Source organism: Loxodonta africana, chromosome 15 (assembly GCF_030014295.1).
Source record: "Loxodonta africana isolate mLoxAfr1 chromosome 15, mLoxAfr1.hap2, whole genome shotgun sequence".
Classification (NCBI taxonomy): Eukaryota; Metazoa; Chordata; class Mammalia; order Proboscidea; family Elephantidae; genus Loxodonta; species Loxodonta africana.
Window position 1 is genome coordinate 7,327,856 of NC_087356.1, and position 19,338 is coordinate 7,347,193.

Sequence of the window (19,338 nt, forward strand, 5' to 3'; positions counted from 1 at the left end):
GCAGGAGAGAGTGTGAGTTTTGCCAGAACATCTATACATTAGATACAGGAAACACTCCCAAAGAAGTTCCCTTCCAATTGATGGCTGCTCACATCAGATCACAAAATGGAGGATGATTACATACTATCCACCAAACCACTGAGATTCATGGCCTAGCCATGTTGACACATAACATTAACCATCACATAAGTGAAGCTGGAATCAACAGTGTTGCCTCTGCTAGAAACCACTGTTTGTAAGTGATTGTTACAATAAAGAATCCCTCCACACCTTCCTCCTCAGCTGTGGTCTGTTGGCTACTTCTGTACATGAGTATTTTGGGACCTGGGATGGAGATATTTTTCCCTTCCCCCTAAAAGATCTTATATTATTTTTATGAGACAAGATATGCATCATATTAATGAATCGAAAGTAGTATAATATACAAATTGAGTTCATCGTATATAGAGGAAATGTGTCAGCAGTGGCTGATGACGCTATTCAGCTTCCTTGAAACAGGCAGGATTTAGCTGAGTAATGAGATTGAAAGGAAAGGGGAAGGTATGAAGAAGATTATTGCTCAAGTATAGCTTTAAAATGAGCAGGTGTCTTTTTTGGGTGAAGTCTTGTTTTCCGGAGAAATACCCTTGTCCAGAGGCCCTGAATTATCTAGACTTTTCAGCAACGATGCCCAATAGAAATTTTTGAAATGATGGAAATATTGTATATCTGTGCTGTCCAAATTGGCAACCGCTAGTGACATGTGGCTACTGAGCTCTTGAAATGTGGCTAGTGCCACTGAGAAACCGAATTTTTAATTTCGTCTAAATTTTAACTGATTTAAATAGTCACATATTGCTAGAGGCTACATCTATTAGCACAGATCTAGAGGAATAAGAGAGGGAATCCTTGGACCCACCTCCTGAGGGCCCACGGATAAGTCACATTCAGGGGGTCCTCTGGTCTCCTTCCCAAAGTCTCGTCCAGTTTGGATCCTGAGTCTTTTATGTCGTTACTGAGGAATTGAGGTAACAGCCTTCTACTGCTGTCACTATCAAGAGGACTCAGGACCCAATAGTGTATACTGTAAGTTGATGGTGCTCAAGACCTAACAGTCAATACTGTAAGTGGAGCTCTTTGACAGGTCCTGCTGTCCCAGAGCAGGATCAGTCAGCAGTCACCATCCATGCTCTTAGGACAGTGATTGACTTACGAGGATGCAAGAGGCAAAGCAGTTATTAATGCTACTGTGGCCTCTTCTAACTCAGGGACCCGAGACAGAGAACTTCCCCAGCTCCATCATCCCTCAAGGCGGTTACGACGGCTATTATTGGGAAGCAATTAATCTGCTGCTGAGATGTTGCCAAATTGTTTATTCTGAGGAAAGAAGAGAGGTTTAATTGGGTATTGAGCATTAGAGAAATGATTAAGCAAATGTAGTACTCCTAAGCAGGATTTTCTTTTGCCTCTCTTGGCAGAAGTAGTGGCCTGCTCCTTACTCTTCCAAGTACACTTGGAGCTTTACTTCTAATGGGCTGCACTTAGGAAATCATTGGATAACAATAAAAAAATAAGTCGCTGTTGAGTTTATTCTGACTCATGACAAATCCCATGTGTGTCAAGGTAGAGCTGTGCGCTACTGGGTTTTGAATGGCTAATTTTTCGGCGGTAGATTGCCAGGCCTTTCTCCCCAGGCACCTCTGGGTGGACTCAAACCTCCGGCCTTTCTGTTAGCAACCAAGTGTGTTAACTCTTTGCACCACCAAGGAGTGAATAACAATACTAGCCAATAAAACAATTCTTGCAGTTAACATTTACTTGGCAGTATAAGATTATAGCTACTTCTTTTACTTGAAATAGTATATTCAAAACTAAACTTATTTGAGCATCTTATAACTTTCATTTGGTGTTTGTTTCCAGGTGAAATATCATAATCATAATATTAAGGAAGTCCTCAGTAGCTGGGAAATGTTTAGAAGTGATGCTGGAAAAGGGGGATAGGTGCTTTAAATCCAGTAGACCATGCATGCTAGGTTGACTTTATATGGTATAGGCTGGGCAATGGAGAACCATTTTACCTTCTTGAGTATGGTCATTGTTTTTTGCTTAGCTATTATTGTGTTATACACTACCCTCAAGCTCGGTGGCTTAAAACAACAATTTATCATCTCTCATGGTTCTGTGGGTTGATGGTGCTCAACTGGGTGGTTCTCACTTGGGTCATCTCATATGGGTATAGTCAGATAGTGGCTGGTTAGGTTCGACAGGGCTAAATATCTTAGATGGCTCACTCCCATAGCTGGCAGTTGAGTCTGGCTCTCAAATGAGGCTGTGGTCTGGAGCACCTCCATGTGGCCTCCATGTGGCTTGGGCTTTCTGACAGCATGGTAGCCTCAGGAGAGTTAGGCTTCTTACGTGGCGACTCCAGTAACAAAGAGTGAGTGTTCCAAGAGGTCTAAGAAAAAGCTGACGGGCTTTTTGTGGTGTAGCTTCAGAAGGCCCAGAATGTCACTTCCATCTCATTCTCTTAGTTGAGCAAATCACTGAGGCCACCCTAGATTCCGAGGAAAATAAGACTTCACTTCTCAACTAAAGGGAGAGCCAACAACTTTCAGCCATTTTGAATCTATGGCAGTGGTCATATTAAAAGGAAACCATTTAAAGAAGATAAATTGGCAGCTATATTCAGGAAAGATCAAAGGTAGGGTACAAACCACACAAGGAAGTCTAGATTTTTCAAGGTGTTTGTGGAAAAGAAAAAGTGACGAAATTTAGAGGCCAATTACAGAAACTTGCGGAAAGCCAAGGACGATGGGTTCCCATGTAATTACAAAGGAAAGAGTATTAAATTTAAAAATGAGCTTAAGAAAGGTGGCACTTTTGTTACATGTGAAGCATAAAACTGAGCACAAAAGTTCTGACAAGTATTTCTCGGACGATGTGGGGGAAGTTGGCAAGGACTGATTTCTGGGTTCAGTTACTGGTTTCAACTGTTGAAGCAATCATCAAATAAGACAGCCTGCATAAATGAAAGAGGTCACTGAGCAGGTTGTTAGGTACGTCAGTACTTGGAGGTTACCAAGCCTATCACAGGCCTCTGGAACTTGCTGTGCTCTTTCTGTGCTAACCTGGGTAAAGCCAGGTGCAGGAAGCCTCTTTCAGTCATCACCCCTATGAGCAAGTTTAAAGCTGCGATTAGGACGAAAACTTGACAGGGCTGCCTGATATGTCCATTTTTTCTTCCTCATCCTTAAAGAAGGTACATATGAAATGGTTTATTACCTGTGCCTGTCTTGCCATACATGTTACATACAATTTCTCATCAGCTCTCATCTCTTTCAGATGTGGCTTTCTGATTGGTAACCAGTAAAACCAATTGCTAAAGAGTTGATTCCGACTCATGGTGACTCCGTATGTCTCAGAGTCGAACTGTGCTCCCTAGGGTTCTCAGTGACTGAGTTTTCAGAAAATCATTGAGTAACAGTAAAAATAGATCTCCAAACCTTCCTCGCGTGATGCTTCTGAGTGAACTGGAACCTCCGACCTTTTGGTTAGCCAGCAGAACGTGTTAATCTTTTATACCACCTGGGGATTCTTCTGATTAGTAAGGCTCTTGCTAAGTCAGAGGAATTTGAATGGAAAGATGATCGTAGAGACCCACACGCAACTGCTTAGGGACAGTGTGAGTGCTGAGCCAATTAAAAGTAAGAGGTTCCAGTGGTGGCACTGAGAAACATAGATAAAAAAGTGGTCATTTGAAGGTCAGTAGATGGAAAATGGAAACCCTGGTGGTGTAGTGGCTAAGAGCTAGGGCTGCTAACCAAAGGGTCTGCAGTTCGACTCCGCCAGGTGCTCCTTGGAAACTCTATGGGGCAGTTCTACTCTGTCCTATAGGGTCGCTATGAGTCGGAATCGACTCGACGGCACTGGGTTTGGTTTGGTTGGTTAGGTGGAAAATGTGTGAGTGAAGAAAAAAAACTAGGCTGTGGGAGGAAGTCCATCTAGGACAGCGGTTTTTTAATCTAATTACAGCTGTTGTGGTTTTGCAAGAGGTTACTGGCAGCCTTATAAATAGCAAAAATAGGAGTAGCAAAATGAAGAGTCACAGAACTGCTACGTACAAAAAGGTGCAATTTTCTATATTTCTCTAACATTAAGGTCAACTTAAGCCATGAATTGTCATTTCCATTTGGTGGCAGAAAAAAAGTTTTTTTTTTGCCAGTTCAGAGTTGTTTAGTCTCCAGTGGTTCAAGACTCAGCCTGTTTGGGTAACGGCACAGTCTATAACGAATTATTTCCCCTCCAAATCCCTTCTTTTCACTGGAGGGTAATCTGAGTTCTTGGGTGTAGGGGTGAAGGGAAGGGAGTTGCGTAAGAGTTACCCTGGCATCTGGAAAGTGATTCTGGTCCATAGGCCATCCTCTCTTGACATAATGCTTGTCCTGCCTTACTCAAATGCGAAGCCTCTTCCACGTTTTTTGGCCCTCTCAGCCACTTGACAGCCCCTTTCCAAGGCTTCGGGACTCTTAGCTGCTTTACCTGAACACTCTGGAAGGTGCTGGACCTTGTAAGGCAGTCTATCCTCAGGCCCAGCACTTAGGTAGCTCTGTGGCCAGGGCTGATCCTTGGCTTGGGCCACGCTGAACATGGGGCTTTGCAACGAGGCTGGTGGTGTCCGGGGCTACACCCTGGGAAGCCAAGCTCTGCTCCCCCTCTTCCAGGGTTCCCCATCCCTCTCCTTCACCAGAGAGTTGGTGGTGGTAGGAAGTCGGGGCACTTGGTCACCTCTCAAAGAACGTCCTGCCTGTTGGTCAACTCTGCTCCTTTTGGGTAGGAAAACACAGTCTTAACATTACTGTTCATTCTTCTGTTCTCAGTGGTTTATGATATAAATTCTGTGTTCTAAGTTCTCTAGTACTTTGGCCTTTGAAATTCAAAGAAACAAACACACAAAAATACTTTCTCTTTCAAGTGTCTCAGCCTCGTTCATGTTCACAATGGACAATACTAAAAACGCTGCCCTGCCATATAAAAACCATGGGAAAGGTTTTCTTTCTCCAGTCATCAGCTCATGACGTACTGATCATGTGACTTGGTTTCATATGCATTACTAGATACTCCTTCCCAAATAAATCTTTAGCAGAAGTGTCCTGTAACCTGAACAGCTTGAAGGGCGGGGATAGACTGACAATCATCAGGGAACCAAGTTCCTCTTAATGAAGGCGACTTGGGGGTAGACTGTAAAGTCTCCCAAATGGTAAGTGTTTCCAGGAGGGAGGTATCCAGAGGGTAAGGATATTCTCTTTCTTTTAAGCCTTTTTTTTTTTTCTTCAGAGAATTAAGTGACTGGATTGCATCCTGTTCATTAAGCAGTTAGTTTTACACTGAAGCATGCAGGCCAGGTTTAGGGCATTTGTGTTGGTGCTGGGACCAGAGCAAAGAGTGATACTGGGGTGACAGTCTCCACTGTATGGGAGCTTCCAGCCCAGGAGGTGAAATGAGGCAGGTGGGTGCACAAATTATCCAAGGAAAGAGAACAAAAGGAAGAGAGAGTCAAGGAAAGTGGTCAGCCCAGGCTGAGTGGGGAGGAGGTGACTTCACGGTCCCAGACAGAACAACGGTGAGAAGGAAGAGGGCCCACAAACCCTCTCCTATAATCAGTGGATGTTTGAGAGTCCCACCTAGGTCTATGGGCCTGTGTGGCTAGCAGGCTAGCTGGAGTTGGGTGAGTGGGAGGGTCAAATTAAAAAAAAAAAAAAAAGTAGAGTATAATTTTTATTTCTACATTACTGCACAGATGAATTTTCACTTTCTACTTTTACCCAAATACCGTCAGAGTACCTAAAAATCGTCATTATATAAATAGCAAGACCCGTTTAGGTTCACCAACACGTGGCTTGCCTAAGCCAGTTCTAGGTCCTGGGCGGTGCAAGTGGTTTATGCTTGACTACTAACTGAAAGGTCGGCAGTTCAAATCCACACAATGGCGCCGAAGAAGAAAGACATGGTCATCTGCTTCTATCAAGGTTGCAGCCAAGAAAACCCTGTGAAGCAGTTCTACTCTTTAACACACGAGGTTGCCATGAGTTGGAATCGACTTGATGGCAATGGGTTTAGTTTTTTTGAGTTTCGGACTAGTTCTACAGGGCCAAGTGGGGCACACCTGTTTCAGCTTTTCATCGACTGCCACCTGGACACACCTGCTGAGTTAGCCCTTCAGGTGGAGGACTCAGAGTAACAGCCTCATTCTGGGAGTCTGGAGGAACAGTTTTCACAACTCTAGCTGCACACTGGGATCATCTGGGAGCTTGATGTGGGGCCCCAGCCCCACAGATCCTGATGTCATCTATCTGGTGTGTGACCCAGGCAACGCCAGAGTCTGAAGCTCCTCCAGCGATTCCAGTGTGTCGTAGGGCTGTGTGAACCGCTGCTCTGTAAAGGGAGACTAAGAGACCAGGACAAGTAATGAGCTGTCGCAATCCCATGATTTAGGCCTGCTCCCCAGAAAGGGGAACCACACACCCTCCTGGAACCACATAAGATAGAGAAATGACTGTTTCAACAAAGCTGAGAGATTGTCATCATGCCTGGCCACAAGGCAGGTTTTAGGACTGACGAGTTACAGTTGCTCACTCCTTTAGGTTTTCCTCCATCCCAGAATTATCGGTGGCAGCTGAGGCCAGGGTTACTTCAAATCTCAAGAGTTTCCGAAGAGCCGTATCAAGGGATAGGTTTGCCTGCCCAGCCTGGGAGGGATGGAGGCAGGAGTCGGCACTGGAAGGAAGGAAACAATCTTTTACTCAGCATCTCCTTGGCGGCAGACACTTGACGGAGCAGCACATTAAGTCCCCCAAACAAGTTGGAGGTCTGGCCACTTGCTCCAGGCCGCACGGAGTGGGGTGGTCACTTGCTTCAGGTCACACGGAGTGGAGCAGAAAGGACAAGCTTCAAGCTCGTGGTAGTCCGGCTGGGAGCCCTGGCGTTGGCTCTGTGACTTTGGCCGTTCATTGCATTTCTCTAGATGTGAATTCTCATTTGCAAAGTGAAGCTTGTGGGAGTAGGTGAGTTTTAAACTTGAAAGACTACCCAGTCTGGCCAGAGGTTTGGTATCGAGATTGGGAGGCTGGTGCCTGTACCACATGCAAGGGGCATGTACGGGCTTTTTCATCAGGACATACAAAAACAATACGGTAATACTTTAAGGTAACGCTAACGATCGTCCACGGTGGAAAAGCCCGGCCTAGGGCGATCAGGCTCCACCGGCCGTGCGGGATTTCAACCACTAACTGCGCTCTATTGCAAAATCACTGTTTGCTTGGGGCCCGAAAGCCCTGCGAGTCGTGAGCTCTGTTCACTGAATTCACCCCCAGAGGCCCCGCAGGTGGGGTGGCAGAGCCCGGTCGCTGCCTCTCGGTGGGTTGTGCCGACTAACTCGAGGAGCTGCGCGGCGGTTTGGGGGCGAGGGCGCGCGGTCTCCGATCGCCGATCCCCGCGCACAGGCGGGAGACCTCGGCAGAGGCGCCGGGCGTGGGAACCGGGGCCGGAGGCGTTCCCAGAAGGGCCGTCTGGCCTCCCCAGGGTCGGCGCGCGCTCCTCGAGGTGGGGCGGGGAAGGTCCCCGGGCCTGGCCCCGCCGAGCCTTCCCGGGCCGCTCCCCGCCCCCGCGGCGTCTGGGCCCGAGCCCGAGCCGCGCCCGGCAGTTCCGCAGCGGGACGCGCCGCCGCCGCTCGTCACCGAGTCCCGGAGCCGAGCCCGGAGCGCGCGCACCGGCCGGGGCCAGGGACGGCGAGGCCCGGGCTGCGCCGCAGGAATGTGAGCGGCCTCCCCCGCGGCGCCCTGGAGCTCCCCTCGCTCCTCCCAGGCTCCCCGCCGGGCCGGGGCCAGACTGGCCGAGCTGGCCGGGTTCCCGCCGGGGCCGCGGGTCCCTGAATGCCCCTGTGACTCGCTCAGCCGGGGGACAGGATGGCGCGGCGGCCGGGCGAGGAGTAGGGTCCGGGGAGGGTGATCGGCCGGGGCGCTGACGTTTGCGCTGGGCTCCCCGCTGGGCAGTGGGCGGTAAGTGTCTTTCCTGAATTACACTTGGGTTATCGGAGTTATACGAAGGCGATGGCAGTTTCATGTTTTCTCGTTCTTTTTTTTTTTTTTTTCTGTTAAAGAGTAAAGGTTGTTAAAAAAAATAATTGGGGAGGAAGGAACTTACCGATCATTCTGGAAGGTTGTGTCAGATGTGTGTTTCTCTGTGTGTGTGTGTGTCGTTGTGTAAATTGCTTCCAGGCGTTTTAATCCTGCCAAGCTTAGCCGGTCTAGGAGTTTCCCTTTTAGGGTTTTAGGTGTTGTGGCTCCCTGTATAAATTGTTCCCCAGCGTGTTAATCCAACCAGGTTTAGTTGGTTTAGGGGTGGTCCTCATAGGGGTTTAGATTCAGGGAGCTGAGCCCCATCCACAAGGTAAGGGATGAACACCGTAGAGGCTGAGGGGTCGGTGACTTGTCGCCCCTTCAGGTAAAGGATGATGGCGGACATTAAAAAGACACTTACGATTTACAACCAGCACGTCTGGTACTTTCCAGTTTAGGAGGCCCTTTACACTTAACTGCTCTTTCATCTTCACTACAGTCTTGTGAACAAAGCAAACCAAACCTGTTGCGGGTCAAGTCGATTCTGCCTGGTAGTCACCCTATAGGACAGAGTAGAGCTGCCCCATAGCATTTCCAAAGCTGTAAATCTTTACAGAAGCAGATTGCCACATCTTTCTCCCAAGGAGCAGCTGGTGGGTTTGAACCGCTAGCCTTTTGATTAGCGGGCAGAACTTAACCACTGCGCCACTAGGGTTGCTACAGTCTTGTGAGAGAGGTGCTGTTTTCATTGTCGTTATAGCCCAGGAAGCAGAAACTTACAGAGGGCCGACTGACATGACCGAGAACCCGCATCCAGGGAGTGGTGTCCTGGACGCCAAACCTCTCACCTTCTACGTTACCACATGATGGCTCTCAGTGGTCCCTGCCTACCAGGGCTTTCTCCTGGGGTGCTGCGGGGAGGGAGGGGGAGGGAGGAAGGCTGCTGAGGAGGGTGTGCGGTGGCTGATTCTTGCCCTGGGCAGCTCTCCAGTCTTTTCTTGTGCCAGGAAGCTCATCAGATGGGCTTGCTCCCTGGGCTTTAGCTGCAAGGCCTAAGAACAGAGGGAAGGGATGTCTTGGGGCCACTGATACCGTGATGAGAAGGTGAGCTGAGGTCCGTCTATCTTTGGAATCTGATGTCTGGGTCACCCTGCCTTAGTGCTAAGCTTCTGGAACGCGAATGTACCCATGGAATTCTGTGACTATTGGTGAGCTAAGGAAAGCAAGAGGTGGTGCTGGGGTTGTTTGCTGTCCCTGTGGGCATCTTTTCCTGTCTCGACCCAGTATAATTTCTTATTTATTTAATATCCTCTTTAATATTTCATTTGCTTTTCTGTAATAATATCCTGTATTGAGTTTTGTGCTAGAAAATTAAGTAGAGCCTTTAGGATGAGATTTGATTGGGGCGGGGATGTGCGAAACCCACTGATTAGTTTTTGGTCTTACTTGGCTAGCTACCTTTCTGCTGTGTGTGCACTCCGCTTGAACCTATCCACACTTGGGTGGCCTCCATTCAGTTCAGGAAAGGTCGTTGGACCTGCCTTCTTGGTCAGGACAGGACCAAACGCCACGATTTTAATCAGCTCCACTGCTGCCATATTTGGTGCAATGTGGCATCTAGATTTTCTTTCTGGTTGCAAAACACGTAGCATTTTTTTTTTTAACTAGTTTTTCCACTGTTGGTGAAACACTGCTTAATATTCAATTTATCTACTTATTTAATGTTTATTGAAGTTTCCAATGTACCAGGACAAGCCCTGGTGTTGCAGTGATTAAAGTGCTGGGCTGCTAACCAAAAGGTCCAGGTTCGAACCCACCACCTGCTCTGTAGGAGAAAGATGTGGCAGTTGGCTTCTGTAAGGAAGCCTTGGAAACCCTATGGTACAGTTCTACTCTGTCCTACAGGGTTGCTATGAGCCGGAATAGACTCGAGGGCACAGGGTGTGTACCTGGCACTGTTGTAAGTGCTGGGATGGAGCAGTGAATGAAACAGACAGAAACCCCATCCTCTTGCTGAAGGCTTAGGGTGCTGGGACTCTCTTGGATAAGGCTGTTCATGGAAATCTGCCCCTTTGGCGAGGGTGTAGGCACAGTGGCTGCCCACAGGACCCCACTTAGATTCTCCAGGGGAGAGGATGGGAGGATGAGGGACACGGGTCCAGCTCTGTGTTTCCCTAAAGAACAGTGGAAATGCGCTCTGTGGCTTGGCCGTGGGCTTGCTGGGACACCACAAGATGGAAAACCTCTGTCTGGAGTGCACCAGTGGGAGATGGGTGTCCATCTAGGAGCAAAGACATTGTGGAGGGAGCGCCTCCTTAATCAAAGTGGCAGAGCTTGGAGTTCTGCAGCATCCAAGGAGGGAGAAAGCAGAGTTCACGTATTACTGTTACCTGACAGATCCACTGTTGACTTGCCAGTTACGTTCTGAAGGAGAGAAGTCATTAGGGGCACCTGTGAGTCACCAGCCATGGCCCAGCCCCCTGAATGTCACCCATCTGCTGCTATCAGAGAGTGCTTGGTTTGCGTTTTCCTCTCTTCGAGGTTGTCAGGTGGGTTGTTGATACAGGACAAGGATTTGCTCTGTCAGCTTTGTTCCCCCTCTGGTGGCCTGCCCGGGCCCCAGGAAACACTGCGCTGACTCCTGGCCGTGCCCAGCGCGCAGAGGATGGAGAGGGGCCAGCTGTGAAGTGAGCTCATGGAAGGTGAAAGGGGTTGGGGTTCCTCAGGTCCCTGCTGGTACCGGTCGCTGGTGACCCCGCTGGTGACCCCGTGTGTGTCAACTTTACAACTGCATAGGAGTGCAGTTGTCAGTGTTTTTGAGATGAAAATGAAGTGCTTAGGAGAAATAAAACACTGAGTGTTGCATTCCTAGAAAATTCAGTGTGTATGAAAATTTTGCCAACAATGTATATATTTTTATGTAAATGCAAAATGGAGTTGGTGCTAGGCTTAAAAAACCATAAATATGTTTCTCATGGGCATGAGTGTCTGTGGGACCCTTGCAGTCTGGCAGGATGTGGGACAAGTCTTCTCTGGGTGGAAATGTGTTGCACATTGTGAGTTGTCCACTACCAAATGGACTTCACCTCTTAATATATCACTGTGATAACTCAGAGTGCCTTCATCATGGATTGAATTGTGTTCCCCCAAAATATGTGTCAACTTGGTTAGGCCATGATTCCCAGTATTGTGTGGTTGTCCTCCATTCTGTGATTTTTCCTTTGTGTTATAAATCGTAGTCTCTGCCTGTGGTTAAAGAGGATTAGGGTGGAATGTAACACCCTTGCTCAGGTCACATCCTTGGTCTAGTGTAAAGGGAGTTTCCCGGGAGTGTGGTCTGTACCACCTTTTATCTTATAATAGATAAAAGGAAAGGGAAGCAAGCAGAGAGTGGCAAGCTTATACTATCAAGCACCTGGAGCAGAGCATGTCTTTCGGACCCAGGGTTCCTGTGCAGAAAAGCTCCTAGTCCAGGGGAAGATTGATGAGAAGGACCTTCCTCCAGAGCTGACAGAGAGAGAAAGCCTTCCCTGGGAGCTGACGCTCTGCATTTGGTCTTCTAACCTACTAGACTATGAGAAAGTAAATTTCTCTTTGTTAAAGCCATCCATCCACTCGTGGCATTTCTGTTACAGCAGCACTAGATGACTAAGATAGTCTTCTTCCCCCAAATTTGTGAAATGCTCCCTCGGGGACCATACGTGCCCCAGTGAACATGACTGCTTTAGCTTTATCAGAAGATACTGGGTGATTAACACAAATGCAAACATGGCCCCTGAAATAGGGCAGGGCATTGCCATGATTCCACGACAGTGGGTTTGGTGGTTGGGCTGGGCGGCTAACCAGAAGTCTGAACCACACAGCAGCTCTGTGGGAGAAAAACCTGGCAATTTGCTTTCGTAAAGATGACAGTCAAGAAAAGCTTATGGGGCAGTTCTGCTCTATGACGGGGGTCACTGTGAGTTGATTGACGGCACCCAACAACAAAAACAACGATAGCTGGTAAGGTCCCTAAAAAAAAAAAAAAAAAAAGGTCCCTAGGTGGTGCAAAAGGTTTGTGCTCGACTACTCACCTGAAGGTTGGCAGTTCAAACCCACCCACTGGTAACCGCAGAAGAAAGACCTAGCGACCTGCTTCCATTAAGATTATAAAACAACAAAAAAAAACTAACTCAGTACTATCCAGTCAATTCCAACTCAGAGCGACCCTATACGAAAGAGCAGAACTGCCCCTCATAGGATTTCCAAGGAACGGCTGGTGGATTCAAACAGCCAGCCTTTTGGTTAGCAGCTGAGCTCTTAACCACTGTGCCACCAGGGCTTCTCTATTAAGAGTGCAGCCAAGAAAACTCTATGGAGCAGTTCTATCCTGTAACATATGGGGTTGCCTTGAGTCAGAATTGACTTGAGGGGTGACAGACTTGGTTTTAATAGGTTATAGGGAGTCCCTTGGTGGTGCCAACAGTTAACACTCTCGGCTGCTCCCTCTTCTCCCTAGATCTCTGTCTAAATCTGTCTGTCTCCTTCCAACCTAGAGGTCAAAGGCTCATTCCTGGTAACCACTTTGTGATGATAATCACTTCTTTCTGGGCCTCAGTATCCCCTTGGACTTAAAACCCATGTGCCTCAGCTTAAACCCCATCCTTGTGGCTTCATGTCTTGTCATAGCTGAAGAATTTAGATTGAATAGAGCAATACCTTGAAACCTGCAGCAATTTTTACGTTATGTTTACGTTAGCACTCTCAGCTGCTGCGCCTCTCTCCCTTTGCCTGCTTGATGCGAATGACTTCACCTGCCCCATTTATATGGTTCAATAAGCTAGATAAGTCTACTTTGAGCCAGGCTTTTAGATTAATCTATTCAGGGCAATATAGCCAAAGTCTATGTTTTCTGGAGTTTCTGAGATGGTGAATGAGTTTCCATTGCTGCTGTCACGGAGGTGGTTTGGGCTTATACATACCGAAAACCAAAAACCAAACCCGTTGCCATCGAGTCGATTCCGACTCATAGCAACCCTATAGGAAAGAGTAGAACGGCCCCATAGGTTTTCCAGGGAGTGCCTGGTGTATTCAAACTGGCGACCTTTTTGGTTAGCAGCCGAGCTCTTAACCACTGCACCACCAGGGTTTTCTGTACATATCTATGTAGATCTTTCTCTGGCAGAAAGTCAGTGATAGCCGTATTTAACGTACAGCTGGGTTTTAATGATTTCTGTGAGTGGCGTGTGTGTGTGGTTAATCTCTACGGAATGGAAAAAGTTATGCCCCTTTTGGAGCACATTGCGGTGAACCTTAGAGTGCTCAATTTTTCCTGCCGAAGGACTTCTCTTGGAAAGTGAAAGGCGAATGCCCAACCCAGCGCTCCCGAGTAGCTCACCTTCAAGCATATTTCTTTGGTGTTTTATCTGAGACTGCTCTTAGAGATTTTTTCTTTCTACTACATAATATAGTCATGTTTGCTTTACTGTAAAAATAATTTGCATGAATCTGGTACCCCAGAAAGATAAACCCTGGGCTTCCTGGCTGTCTAGAGCTTTCCTTTGTGGATTTGCGGATCCTATTTTTTTTTATTTTAAGAAGCAAGGACTTGAGGGAGCACAGAATTCTGGAGTATTTTCCACAAACATGTGATTCTGTGGCTTTACAAGTAAGTTCCTTTGTACCTTGTCTGTAAACTAACATTTTGGCTTTGGGAATGTTGGGGACTGTGTAACAGCTTATAACAAAGGGGTAGGAGGTGAAGATCGTGATTATCTCTGAATTTCAGTCCCATGAGCTGTTCTCCATGCAGATTTCCACTCATTATCCATAGAACACGTGGGCTCCGGCATCTCGCGAGCTGCAGAACCCGGGTTCCTCCTTGCGTGGACCAGGGCGCATCCACAGCCACTAGCCCGTTCTAGCTGACTTGGTGTCTAACTCCCTGGCTGTTTGTCGAACATACAGAGGTACGCGTGGTAACTACAGTTTGGGATGAAAGGTTGTCGTCAACGATGCCGTGGATGCGTTTAGGAGACACTCAATGCAGAGGCAGAAGCGTGACTTGATACGAGGTAGAAATGTGGAAAGTGCAGCAAGGATTTCCTTCTAAGTTTTGGATTTGAGGCACCCTCCTGCAGTCCTCTCTTCTTGGGGTTCTGCATAGGTTTGGCATGCTGCAGGACTCCCCTTAGCACCAGGCCGGAGCGGCCCCTGTCCTCAGCCCTGTGCTTAGACGGCACTGCCTTGCCTCCTCCAGCGGCACCCCTTGATGTGACAAGGACTCTGTAGGGCCAAGAGGGGGTGCTCGTTTGGAACCCTTGCCCAATAGCTACCCCCTTCTTGACCATGCTTCTAGTCCCTGGTACCGCTGGATTTCCCACACAGCCTGGGCCCCAATTCCAGGGCCTCTGTGGCCTCTTTCTGGGGTTCTCCCATGGAGTGCTCTGCCGGTATATGTACCACAGACGGTCTGCGCGGCGGCCAGGGACGCGTGAGGAGGATGGCACTGGACACGTGGGCTGCGGTGTCCACCTGAGAGCACATATAGGGACCCTCACAGTATGGGATATAGCTGGGGAAGGCCAAAGATCAGCCTTGGAGGTTAATATAGCTAGCTGCATCACCCAGCCACGTTCTGGGACTGCTGTGCTCATATCCCAGCATGGCCAGTGCTATGTATGGACAGAGTAGTCTGTGCTATTGATACTGGCCAGGAGTCACAGAAGAAACCACCAGGCAAGGAACAACTGCGCAATGGGAGCCTGAATGCCACAGAGCTGCTCCCAACGGCTGGTCTCCTCTGCTTGGCTGCCAGTTGGCAGTTTGAACCCACTCAGCGGCACAGCAGAAGAAAGGCCTGGCGACCTGCTTACATAAAGATTACAGCTAAGAAAACCCCACGGGGCAGTTCTGCTGTAACACACGGGGTTGCCTGAGTTACCATCAGTTTGGCTACAAAGGCTGTTTCTTTTTTATTGCTGCTGTTGTTGTAGGTTTTTTTATTTGCTTGTTTAGTGAGCAGAGGGAGTCCCTGAGTGGTGCACACGGATAACGTACTTGGCTGCTAAACGAAAGGTTGGAGGTTCAGGTCCACTCAGGTGCCTCGGAAGAAAGACCTGGCTGTCTTCTCCGAAAAATCAGCCATCGAAAACCCAATGGAGCACAGTTCTACTCTGACACACGCGGGGTCCCTGTGAGTTGGAACCAGCTCTGCAGCAAGAGGTTTTCGTGAACACAGAAGCCAGACTGCAGTGTGGTTCAGAAGTGGAGACGATAAATAGAAAAGCTCTTACGGGAAGTTTCTGAAGAAAAGAGGATGAGGGAGCGTGAAGTAGTTAGCGGGAGGCGGGGAGGCAACTTCTACGCCCAAGGTTTCCTGGGCCTTCCAAATGAATTCATCCCTCTCGCCTTTCCTTTTCCCTCTGTCCCGTTCTCTCTGTAATTCCCCTCAGCAGCAGTCATTTTTGGAGCACGTTTGTGGGGTTGGAGGGTCTGTCCTAGGACCGGGGGACAGGACGATCTGGGAGTCTTCCCTTCAATGCTATGCTACATTGCTATTCGTATTGATAAGCTACCGTGCCTCTGATACCTCAGTGTGCGCTGTGTGCTGTCTCAGAACCTTGGTTGCCCAGTGGCTCAGCTGCTAACCAAAAGGTCGGCAGTTTGAATCCACCAGTGGCTCCTTGGAAACCCTATGGGGTAGGGCAGTTCTGCTCTGTCCCATAGGGTCGCAGTGAGTCAGAATCTACTCGATGGCAATGAGTTCTGGTTTGTGTGTGTGTGTGTGCTTCCTGATCAGTTTAAAGTGAATACTTGTCTGGTATTCAGTAAGTTTATCTAAGCAAAATGTTTAGCATTGAATTAGTCAGGCTGTTTTAATTCACTGGGCATTCAAAGACCTCATGGTTTGGCCTTAGAAGATTTTCCAAGGTCTAAGAAATGTCTGAGATCTGAAAAACACAAAACAAAACGAGATTGCAAAATACTGGAAAAAAAAAAAAACCTGCAAAACCAGCTGAAAATGGTGAAATATCTATAGAACGTAATAGCATGTCAATCACAACTCAACTTTTTTGAAGTTATTTATGAGTTATGTAACTTGGGATGTGGGTATATTAATATGCTTGATATAATGTGGAATGAGGACTCAGAAAGTAGGCTGAGCAGGCCCTTTGTTCAAAGGCCCTGTTCGTTTTCTTTGGCATCTTCTAGGTTTCTCTCAGGCAATGCCGGAGCGGAGCTTTTGTTTTCCCAGGGCGTTCATTCAGCCGTGAGAGCCTCAGGGATTGTTCCATTCATTTCTGTATTTGTGTGTCTAGCAAAAGGTCAGATTCGTTTGTGTCTTTGGAAATGTTTCACGGCTGTCAAACTTGGCGTATTGCCAAACCCTGTGATTTGATTTTCTGAGAGTTCTGTATCAAAATACTCTGGAACACACTTTTAAACCCCTGACTCATTTTCACAAGAGTTTAAAGCCTTTCTGGTATCTCTTGAGATCATTGCAGTCTGTTTGAGACTTGCAGACTTCTCTCCTCAGATCCATACTCATGGGCATTCTTCCTTTCCAGGTAGATGTGCCCTTGAAAGGTGGTGACTCCCTGCCAAGAAACGGGACTACTTAGTACCTGAAAGCTTCTCGGAGGTAACAGGACTGGCTCACCCCACCTCACGCCTGGCTTTTCTCACAAACAGCTGGAGTCCACAGTTCTCAGCATCAGGTGATCTTTGAGTATTCCTCCGTTGTATGCAAAACTATTTTAATTTTGTTGTACATTTTTCTTTGGGACACCTCCATGGTTTTACCAGCTTTTTAAAGAGGCGACTTGACGGCACTGGGTGGGCAACCCATTAAGCAGTTCCTGGGTGGTGCAAACACTTAAGCTCAGGACTTTTAGCTGAAAAAAGTGAAGGTTCGAACCCACCTCGAGGCACCTTGGAAGACAGGCCAGGCGATCTGCTTCTGAAAGGTCACACCCTTGGAAACCCTATGGAGCAGTTCTACTGTGCACCCACGGGGCCATCAGGGGTGGGCATTGACTCGACGGTAACTAACAACCACAACGACAGAACCTAGTAACAGCCACAGCTAGCCTGGTTTCCCCGAGTCACTGTCTTACTGTTCTCCAGAGAAAGAGAACCAAAAAGATTTATATTAAATATATGTATTTTTTTTTTATATGTATTTAGATACTTTTTTAACATATGGATCTATAGAGATAACATATATATGGAGATATATATATAGAGAGAGAGGTAGGCAGAGAAAGAGTGAGAAAAGGAGACAGGGAGAAAAGGAGAGAGAGAGAGACAGGGAAGGGGAGAGAGGGATTGATTGATTGAAGCAATTGGCTCACTTGATCGATCGTGGAGGCTGGCAAGTCAGGCGGTGGGCTGAAAGCTGCAGCAGAGTATCTATTTATAGTGTTAAAGCAGACTCCTCCTCCTCCAGGAAACCTCAGTTTTTGCTCTTAAGACCTTCACCTGATTGGCTGAGGCCCACCCTCCTTGTGGAGGTCAACTGCTTTAAATGTTAATCACGTGTAAACGCCTTTTTAGCAACATCTAGACTGATGATGGGCTGAATGGCTGGGCACCATAGTCTGGCCAAGTTGACACGTACAGCTGACCACCACAGTCACCTCACCTGCCCTCAGGTGAGTCGAATGATGGTGGCTCCCAATTCAGTGTCCTATCTCTCCCCAACTCCAGCACATTCCAGCCCTTACTGTCCATTTTTGCTTAACTTTTAATTCACACAAAAATCTCGATGTTTGTTGGCAACTTCACTGCCTCACCTAGTCTCGGGAGACCTGGAGCCCAGTGGTGCTGAGGCTGCAGCCCGGGGCCTCTCCTGGCCATCCGTGGGTAAGTGAACCTAACTTCTTTACCTGGACCTGCCTCCCCCTCCCCCCATGCCATTCTCAGCGAGCCAGGGTTGGTGCCTCCCTCTGGCCTGCACCCCAGTCCTAGTCAGCCCCCAGTTCTCTCACTTGCCTCTGGTGGTCCTAGATATGCTCTGTTCTAAATTTGTTTATTGCTGGTTTGGTTCACCCCCTCATTCCCTCTCATCTGGACCTCCGCAGCAGCCTCCTAACTGTACTTCCTGCCTCCCGGCTTGTCTCCAGTTTATATTCCACACAGATGCCAAAAGTCCTGTAAAAAAATGAAAGTCTGAGCATACCTCACCCTGTGGCTTAAACCTGCAAAGTGGTTCTCTGCCACCTACAAATTGCAGTCCAAACTCCTCAGCAAGACCCTTCATGTCCTGGGCACTTCTAGCCTCTCCAGCCTCATCTCTCAGCCCCCACCAAGCGAGATGTTGCGTGGTCCTCTCCTGTACCACCATCCCATGGCCCACATGAGGTTCAGGTAACACCTCATCTTGGAAACATCCTCCCAGTGAGGACCCCTGCCTTTGAGCTTCCATCATACTCTCGGCAGATCTCTCCCTTTGGACATTCCCACGTGACAGTATAACCCTGTCGATGTGCCCCTTTTCCTGGCTAGCACGTGAGCTCCTGGAGCCAGGCACTGGGTCGTTATTTGTATTTTTATTCCCAGGGCCAAGTATAGACAGTGGGCATGTAGTAGATATTCAGTATATAAATATCGAATGCAGAAATGTAAGTACAAAGAAATGAATGGTTATCGGAAACATTTTACCAAAACTTGTATTTGTCATCAGAACATGGGGTAATTTAATAATAGCTGACATTTGAGTGGAAACCCTGGTGGTGTAGTGGTTAAGTGCTACAGCTGCTAACCAAGAGGTCAGCAGTTTGAATCCGCCAGGCGTTCCTTGGAAACTCTATCGGGCAGTTCTGCTCTGTTCTATAGGGTCGCTATGAGTCAGAATCGACTCGATGGCAGTGGGTTTGGGTTTGGGTAACATTTGAGTTAAACTTAAAAGTTACAATTTTAAAAGAAATGCAAACAGAATGCTCCTTAGATATGAGGATGGCCAGACTTCGTCTTGCTTACTTTGGAAAAGTCACCAGGAAAGACCAGTCGCTAGGAAAGGACATCATGATTGGTTAAGCAGAGGACCAGTGGAAAGGAGGGAACCCCTCAGTGAGATGGATTACACAATAGCTGGAACACCGGGCTCAAGCAACAACGATTGTGAGGATGGCGCAGGACCAGGCAATGTTGTGTTCTGTTATACATGAGGTTGCCATGAGTCAGAGCTAACTGGATGGCAGCTAACAACATCGAGTGATGACCATTTTTCAGACATTGTTCCAAGCCCCCAGTATGTGATAGC

The 19,338-nt window shown here is 47.8% G+C and overlaps 1 protein-coding gene across 5 annotated transcripts in view; it reads left to right on the top strand.

Moving 5' to 3' along the window:
* The first annotated feature begins 5,112 nt into the window (after positions 1-5,112).
* The window catches only part of IL1R1 (interleukin 1 receptor type 1), a 39,650-nt gene continuing 25,424 nt past the window's right edge, over positions 5,113-19,338 (top strand). Inside the window, exons 1-4 of one of the 5 annotated variants that reach the window (XM_023552602.2) lie at positions 5,113-5,236; positions 16,643-16,792; positions 17,631-17,728; positions 17,874-17,939. In XM_023552602.2, the coding sequence (XP_023408370.1) occupies positions 17,657-17,728; positions 17,874-17,939 (138 nt within the window). In that variant the 5' untranslated portion in view covers positions 5,113-5,236; positions 16,643-16,792; positions 17,631-17,656. Of the gene's footprint in view, positions 5,237-5,294; positions 7,041-7,867; positions 8,034-16,642; positions 16,793-17,630; positions 17,729-17,867; positions 17,940-18,199; positions 18,444-19,338 lie in introns of those variants that run through there. The other 4 variants (XM_010593568.3, XM_010593567.3, XM_064268566.1 and 1 more) reach the window with 4 other exon arrangements.